This window comes from Equus quagga, chromosome 2, assembly GCF_021613505.1.
Source record: "Equus quagga isolate Etosha38 chromosome 2, UCLA_HA_Equagga_1.0, whole genome shotgun sequence".
Lineage (NCBI taxonomy): Eukaryota > Metazoa > Chordata > Mammalia > Perissodactyla > Equidae > Equus > Equus quagga.
Genome location: NC_060268.1, coordinates 103765812 through 103774615, shown reverse-complemented (window position 1 = coordinate 103774615; position 8804 = coordinate 103765812). Strand labels below are relative to the sequence as shown.

General features: G+C 50.0%; 1 protein-coding gene across 2 annotated transcripts in view; it reads left to right on the top strand.

The window, feature by feature from the left end:
• Nucleotides 1-274: 274 nt before the first annotated feature.
• ARHGAP22 (Rho GTPase activating protein 22) overlaps nt 275-8804 on the top strand; it is a 191029-nt gene continuing 182499 nt past the window's right edge. For both annotated transcript variants that reach the window (XM_046652104.1, XM_046652102.1), the window contains exons 1-2: nt 275-351; nt 2327-2489. In XM_046652104.1, coding sequence (XP_046508060.1) covers nt 2438-2489 — 52 coding nt within the window. In that variant the 5' untranslated portion in view covers nt 275-351; nt 2327-2437. The remainder of the gene's footprint in view (nt 352-2326; nt 2490-8804) is intronic.

The window sequence follows — 8804 nt, the reverse complement described above, 5'->3', positions numbered from 1 at the left end:
GCACCCAGCGCCGGCGGCCCCTCCGGCGCAGGCCAGTCTCACCCGGGAAACCGAGGCCGGGCTGGGGCGGCCGTTCAGCGGACCAGCGCGGACCGCCCCCCCCTCCCCCGCGGGGCACCGAGCAGCCGGGGCCCCCGAATCTCACCGATGATGTTCAGCCGGGCGGCTTCCTCCGGGTCTTGCCCGCGTCCCCTGCCTGCCAGGTCACATGGGGCGGGGGCAGGGCCAAGGCCACGGCCGGCCGGGGCGCGGGGGGAGAAGGGGCGGGGACCCCGAGCGCTCCCTCCAGGCGGTGCCCGAAGGAAGCAGGCTCCGGGCTGCAAGACGGAGGCGTCGGCTCCCGGGTACCAGGTGAGCAGCCCCTGCGGGGCCATCCCCAGAGGGACCCCCGGCGAGGGGGTGCTCGGTACCCTGAGCTCACGCACGCTCCCAGCAGGGCCCGTGGGAGATGGAGGAGGAGCCATTGGGGCAACACGGTGGCCAGGCCAGTCCAGGACGGGCGGGCCCGGCTGTCCACGCTTGAGGGATGGGGTGGCAGTGAGCGCTGGAGCACCCTAGGCCTGAATTCCCCCACCTCTGGCAGGTTACACTGCGTGACTTAGGGGGACTCACAGCTCCCCTGTGCTACCCCCCCCCCCACCCCAGGGTGCTACAGGGTGATGAGTTCGGTCCACAGTTGGTGACTACTAGGTGCTAGCTGTCATTATGAATAATGGGGGGGGGGGGGGCGGTGCAGAGCATACTGGCCTGAGTCCAGGAGGATCTGGTATTCCCAGCATCCTCCCCCCACAGTGAGCTGTGTGGCTGGTGCCAGAGCCGCTCCTGGCTGAGTCATCCCCAGCTGGCTCTCCCAGCCCAGGAGAGGGGCCAGCCTGGGGCCCGATCTTGAGCACCGATGCCAGGAGAGGTGGGTGAGGGGAAGGCAGGGCTGGCGGGTGACTGGAGAGCAGTTCTGCTGTGTCCTCCGCCCCCGAGGCAGAGCCCTGCCAGACCTGCCCCTCCACATGTGTTCTCCACAACACAGTGCCCACGCCCCAGGTCCTTGTCATCTCCACTGCAAGCCAAGGTCTGTGAAGGTCGCTCCTCCAACCAGAGCCCTCCTGGTCCAGGCGTGCCCCCTAGACACACACACATACACACCCATGATGTAGATGGGGGCCGGTGAGGGCGGGGCCCCACCCAGGACACATCAGGACAGAGGCTCAGCTGGCTGTCTCCCACGGGGGCCTCTTTGCTTTGTGATAGCAGAGCTGAGATTGGGTCATGACCTGCCAGGAGCAGGGGAGGGGCTGGGAGAGGCTGGGAAAGAAAGGGCCATCCACAAGTCCAGAGCGAAGGGCTAACCTCATCACATGCCCCCAGGGGTCAGGCTCCTTCTCTTGTCCATAGAGCACCGTTCAGTGGGCACTGGATTTCTGGAGCATCTCCCCTCCCCTCGGTCACAGTGCCCTGGCATCTAGTCTGGCATCTGCCTCTTTCCTATCCCAGCCCAGGTGCCTTGTGGAGGCCAACTCCACTCAGCTCCCTGGATGAAACCCTGGATATGGACCCAGAGTTTTTAATTCTAAAGCCCCCACTACAGCAGGTGATGGGATGCGCTTCCTCCTGTCACTCCCCAGTGAACTCCCTGACATAGTGCAGGACCCGCCCCTGGAGCGGCCTTTCCCATAGGTTGCCCAGACCTCTACGTCAGTGACGTTGATGGCTGCAGGAGTGTCACTTGACTGTTTCATAATCGAGAGTTTTCGTTTCGATTTTCCACAACTTTAAATTATTCTCCAGGGATGCCAAATTTCCAGAAATGGCAGGGGAAGCCGCGCCATTAGCAGCAGGTGCGCCATGGGGAGGGTCTACCCCTGGGTGCCCCTGGGGCTTGTTCTCTCCATCCGGGTCTGGGGACCGCATCCCCAGTCTCTCCACTAATGGGACTGCTGCGGACACCAGACAAGGGTCCTAAATAGCGTCCTGGGAGTCACGCTGCATGCTGGCATGTTCTTGTTTGTAGCTGTTTTTGAGGCTTTCCGGAAAATACAGCACCTTTCCAATCCAGGTCAGCTGATTGTAAGATCAGAGGCGCATCTGGCATGTGTGAAGGGCTCCCACCATCTCATCGACCTTCTGTTCCCCCCAGGGGTAGTTGTTTTCATGGTTCCCATTTTACAGACTTGAGGAACCGAGACCCAGAGGCCCCCAGACTTGCCCCAGGCCATTTGCAAGACCCTGGGGGAACATTTGCATTTCAGGGGCTAATTCCTCACAGGGAGCTTGTTGGAAATCCAAGAACACACCAGAGAAAGGGCATTCTAAATATATTTCTTTTCTATAGATGCGGATCTCCCGTTACTGGAAAACAGGAATTAGCTTGTCTGCTTGAGGATGTGGCTGGTTCTTTATAAAAAGGATGCACAAGTAATTTGCACAGTCTGCCAGCTTCATTATGCTGCCGACAGCTCCCAGCAAGAGAAGAACGCTTGCAGCCAGATATTTCGGTAAGAGTTTCATTTTATTCGATGGGGACTAGGATTGCCTTTGCACTTGGCTTCTTGCTGAAGGAAGGGGGCCACCCGAGGCCTCCAGAGGAGCCGTCTCGGTCTTGTGGGCTGAGAGCACCGAGGGGCGTCTATGCACTGGCCACAGCCCTCACCCCCAAACTTCAGGAGCCCCCAGTAAAGTGCCCGGGGGTAACTTGGACCAAGTGGGACAACCCTCTGGATGGGTCCCGTGCAAGTGCTATGTGGGTGGTTGTGCAGATGCTTGTGGGGGTCACACAGGTGCTGGCTGAGTGATCACGTAGGTGGCTGCTGCGTGGGTCACACAGGTGCGAGCTGGGACGTTGTACAATGACGTTGCGTGTTCTCTAGACCTGGACACCTTCAGATGATGCCTGAGCTCCCAGACGCTAGTGGGAGAAACGAAGTCAGTGGTGCTCAACCTTTCTCTCTGTCTGAATCATGAGGGAGCTCTTAAAAATCCCCAGGTATTTTTAAACACTGGAGATTCGGGTTTAGTTGGTCTGAGGTGGGTCCCAGGCATCAGCCTGTTTTTTAACTCCCAGGTGAACCTAGCGTGCAGCTGGGGCCAGGAGCCAGCAGACGGAGCCCAGGGGGCCTCAGACTGCACACAGCAACCTTTGCTGTGGTCTGAGCGGGTATTTGTAGGGATGGGGGTGTCAAACTCAGTGTTTACAAAGCCAGGACTCCCGGACCCGACTCTGCGGTGGACATGGGCTGTGGGTTGCTTCTCACGCTGTTAACCTCTCTGGGTCTCGCTGCCTACAACAGGCTGGGGAGAGGCTGAGACTGGCCTTGAACTCTGGTCGGTCCTAACCTAACACCTTGGGGGTCTGTAAAATCTCTAGCTATTTTCCTCTGAGCTGGGTTTATAACATCATTTGGCTTGGAAGGAAAAGTCACTTGTCTTTGTGAAAGGTTCCAGCCACCAGATTTCCAAGTCCCCCGGCTTCAGAGCACAGATGCTAGTCCTTTGAGAAAAGGACAAATGAGATATTGCATGAGACGCCTGAGTTTGAAGAATTTGATTAGATTATCTTTTTATTGCAGTGAAATTCACGTAACAAAATTAACCATTTAGACGCGAATGTTTAATTCAGTAGCGATTCGCACATTCACAATGCTGTGAGACCACCACCTCTTTCCGCTCCAGATGTTCTCGTCACCCCAAAAGAAAACCCCAAACCCAGTAAGCAGTTGCTCCCCGCTGCCCCCAACCCTGGCATCGCTCATCTTTCTGTCCCCATGGACTTACCTGCTCTGGATGTTGCATGTGGACGGAAGCATACATGTGTCCTTCTGTGACTGGCTTCTTGGACTGAGTCATATCTTTGAGGTTCATCCACATTGCAGATGCATCTGCGCCTCATTACTTTAGGCTGAATTAATTCTTAAAGCCTTATCTGACCACAGACAGCTTGGCAGCTTTGTGAAAAAGGACCAGCCATGCCATTCTGTGGACGGCTTTGGAAAGCAAAGGAGAGGCCTTGGGCACTGGGGAAGCTGTCTCTCCTCTCCATCCTTGGTCTCTCGGGGTCAGCCGTTCAGTCTCTTCTCCCTCTCTCTCCCTCTCTCTGTCCCTCTCTCCCTCCCCTCCTATCCCCTCCTCCCCCTCTTCTTCTTCTCCTTCTTCTCTGTCTCTCTGTTTCTCTCTCTGTCTCTCCATCTGTCTCTATCTGTCTGTCTCTTTCTCTCTGACCCTCCCTCTCTCTCTCCCCTCCCCACCCCTCCTCCCCCTCATCCTCCTCTTCTTCTTCTCCTTCTTCTCTCTCTGTCTCTCTCTCTCCCCATAGATTCTGGAGGAGACTACTGGGAACCTGGAACTTGCTTTTAACGGAAGTTTTCGGGTAATTGGGGCAGATGGAAGATTCTTTGGGGTTAAGTTGCGCTGCTGCACTTTACTTCTTCACTCCACCCACAATTTTGCCGAGCCGAGGCCCTGCTGTGCAGCAGGAAGCCAGAGGCCAGCCCGGGTCAGGGTGTCTCATTCAGGGGGCCTCTGCTGAAGCTCTCACCCAGCCCTGGCACCGCCCTCGGCTCCACCCCTTGTAGGCTTTTCCTGTGGCACCGTCCTGCCCGTTCAGACCAGCTGCAGCCTCCTGGCTCACCAGCTTCCCTAACGTCTGCTCACTGGCCTGCCAGGTTCTCTCCCAAGGACTGGTGGCCTCTCCCTGTAGCCAGCCCTCCTGGCACACCCCACCACGAGTAGCCACTGCACGTCTGAATCACAGTGGGAAGAAAGATGGTGGCCTCCGTCCACACTGGGCCAGAGAGTCTAGAAAGGAGAGAGCAGCTCTGAATCCAGCCCTCTGTCAGGCCCCCAGCTCCCTGACCCACAGCTAACCTTCAGAACCAAGGGCAGGGGGCAGCTTGGACTGGGCATCCTCTGTCACACCACCCCCCATGACCTCCCAACTCTGTGGCTTTGCTCACTTGGCCTTTCTCCAGGGCATCCCCTCTCCCTTCCTTGCCATGGATGGCAGGGATGCGAAGGGACCATGAGATGCCAGGTAGGAAGGCAAGAGTGTATCCTGGAAGAACAGGAGCCTCAGAGAGAGGGGAAGTGAAGTCATAGGAAGGAGAATGGTGGGTGATAAGAGAGGACGGGTAGGTTGATATCATGTTGAGAAACTTGGACTCTTTTCTCATGGGCAGTAGGGAGCTTTTGAAAGCTGTAAGCATAGGATTGATTGGATCAGAACTGCTTGTAGGAAAAATGATGTGGCAGCAGGGTATGAAGTCAGCCCTCTCCTAGATTCTTACAAAGACCTACCCACTGGTCTTCCTGATTCTACCGGTGGCCCTTCCATAGCTTCTCAAAATTGCACCTGGAGTAAGGCTGTTACCACGTAAATCTAATGAGATCTATCACTCGCTCAACATATCCCAATGGATTCCCATGTCACTCCTCCATCAAGCCCACCGTTACCTACCATGTCATCTCCTTCTGCATCCTCCATGTCCTTAGTGCCAGCAGCACCACTTCCTTGCCATTCCTCGGATGTGCCAGGTCTTTGCAGGTGCTCTGCCCTCTCTCGGGAACACCCTTCCCCTCGGAATACCCATGGCTCACAACTCACCTCCTTCAGACTTTTACTCAAGCGCCACCTTCTTCTGAGGCCTTCACTGACTGCCTGTGTGTGTCACAGTGGGACAGGTTATGCAGTAGCTGGGCCACAGGTCAACTGCCCATCATAGTGACTCAAAGACCCAGGACAATGGAACAACCAATACCTCAAGTGGTGCTGCCGGCCAGACCAGAGCGCCAAGGGAGACATGGAGCTCTAGAATGGTCTCGTGCCAGCAATGAAATCCTCAGCCTGGAAGTCACGCTTGTCACACGCCACATGCAGTTCATCGCCCCAGCTATCCGCAAGGGCTCCAAGAAGTAGGATCCAACCACGTGCCTAGAAGGGGAGGACTGGAGGAATTTGGCAAAGCTCACTAATGACTGTGCCAGCTGGAGCACCATGCCGATATCCTTCTCCTCTTCCCTCCTTCATTTTCCTCCATAGCACTTGCTCTTATCTCATATATTTATGTATTTTAACAGCTTTATCATAGCATTTATTCTTATCTCATATATTTATATATTTTAACAGCTTTATCAAGTGTAGGTTCCACGTGATAAAACTCACCTGTTCTAAGTGTACAAGTCAACGACTTTTAGCAAATTTGTAGAGTTGTACAACCATCACCATAATCCAGTTTGAGGACATTTCTATCACCCGGAAAAGTTCCCCTGTGCCCATTTGCAATTCATCTCCCCTTCCGTCTTCCATCCCCACTGATCTGCTTTCTGTCTTTATAAATTTGCCTTTTCTAGATCTTTCATGTAAATAGAATCATATATTCTGTTGTCTTTTGTGTCAGGCTTCTTTCACGTAGCATAAGGTTTCTGAGGTTCATTCGTGTTCTTGTGTGTATCAGTAGTTTGTTCCTTTTTAGCCGAATAATACTCCATTGTGTGGATGTGCATTTCGTTTATCCAGTCACCAGTTGATTTATTGTTTTATGGCTTAGCATATGGTCTGTACTGAGGAATCTTCCATATGTACGTAAAAAAAAATGTATATTCTGCAGTCACTGTAAGGAGTGTCAGTTAGGTCAAGTTGGTTGATAGTGTTGTCCAAGCCTTCTATATCATTGCTGATATCCTGTCTAGTTATTCGATCAATTATTGAGATTGAGATACGGAAATCTCCAACCCTCGTTATTCAATTGTCTGCTGCCAGGTTTTGTTCCATGTGTTTTGAAGCTCTCTTGTTAAGTCTGTGTTTATTTATAATTGTTATAGCTTCCTGATGCATTCACCCTTCTGTCGTTGTGAAATGTCCCTCTTTGTTGTAATGTTTCTTTTCTTCAAGTCTATTTTATCTTGTATCAACATAGCCACTGTTGTGGCTACTGTTACGCCTCATATCTTTTTCCAACTTTTTCCTTTCAACCACTTTGTGTCATTCAACCTACAGTGTGTCTCTGATAGACAGCACATAATTGGATCTTGCTATTTCGTGAGGACAATCTTTGCCTTTTGGTTGGGATATTTAGACCATTCACATTTAATGTAATTATTGACATGGCTGGATTTACATTTGGCATTTTATAGTTTGTTTTTTATATGTCTCCTCTATCTTTGTTCCTCTGTTCCTCCTTTTCCACCTTCTTTGTATTAGACAGATATTTTCTAGTATGCCGTTTCATTTTAATTGATTGCTTTTCCTATATTTTTGTGTTATTTTCATAATGTTTGCTTTGGGATTACAATATGCATTTTATCTTAATCTACTTCAGATTAATACTTTATTCCATTCAAATATTAAAACTTTGCTCCAAGGTAGTTTCTTTTCCTTCCTCCTCCTTTGTGTTCTTATTGTCATGTACATATTACATCTATATATTATAAGCCCCAAAATACACTGTTATAATTATTGTTTTACACACTCTTATGTCTTTAAAAGATGTGAAGAGAAGAAATGAGAAAAAAATATATTTATAGTGTTTTTCCTGTTAACCCACATATTTGTCTCTTCCTGTGTGTTTCATTTCTTCCTGGAAACTTGGGTTAGTGCCTGCTGTCATTTCCTTTCAGCCTGAAGAACTTCCTTTAGTGTTTCTTATAAGACAGGTCTGCCAGCAAGGAATTCTCTCAGGCTTCGTTTATCTAGGAATGTCTTTATTTTGTCTTCATTTTTGAAGCATAGCTATTGGATGTAGAACACTTGGTTAACTTTTTATTTTGTGTAATATATTGAATCTCTTTGTATTTACCCTGCTGAGGGTTTTTCAAGCTTGTTATATGTGACAACAATATTTTTCATCAAATTTGGGAAGTTTTTAGCCACTATTTTTTTCAAATGATTTTTCTGTCCCTTTCTGTCCGTCTCCTTCTAAGACTTGCATTGCACATGTATTGGTGTGCTTAATGTTGCTTTACAGGTCTCTGAGAGTCTGTTCTTTTTTCTTCAAGTGTTTTGTTCTGTGTTTCTCTATGTTCTTCAGATTGGATAATTTCTATAGCTCCATCTTCAAGTTCACACATTCTTTCTTCTACCATTTCAAATCTTCTGTTGAGCCCCTCTAGTGAATTTTTCATTTCAGTTTTTAGACTTTCATCGCAAGAATTTCCATTTGTCATTTTGTATTTTCTATCTCACTGAGGTTCTCTGTTGGTTTATTCTTTATTATCATGCATCCCTTTAATTCTTTAAACGTGTTTCCTTTAATTCTTTAAACACATTTACATAGTTTTTTTAAATTATTTTTTCTTTTTTTTAAAGATTGACACCTGAGCTAACATCTGTTGCCAATCTTTTCTTCTTCTTCTTCTTCTTCTTCTTCTCCCCAAAGTCCCCCAGTACATTGTTGTATATTCTAGTTGCAGGTCCTTCTAGCTCTGCTATGTGGGATGCTGCCTCAGCGTGGCCTGATGAGTAGTGGCAGGTCCGTGCCCAGGATCTGAACCAGCAAAACCCTGGGCCACGCAAGCAGAGCTCACAAACTTAACCACTTGGCCACAGGGCTGACCCCTTTACATAGTTTTTTAAAGTATTTGCCTGCTGAATACAAAATCTGGGAATACTCAGAGAGTTTCTATTGACTTTTCTCCTGAGAATGAGTCACACTTTCCTTTTCCTTTGTACATCTCATAACTTTTTTGCTAAAAACTGGACATTTTAGATAACATATTGTGGGAACACCGGGTTCTGATTTACCTGTCTAAATAATGTTGTTGCTGACTTGTTTGTTTGGTCACTTGCCTGGGATAAGTCTGTTAATTCTGTCCCCACCACC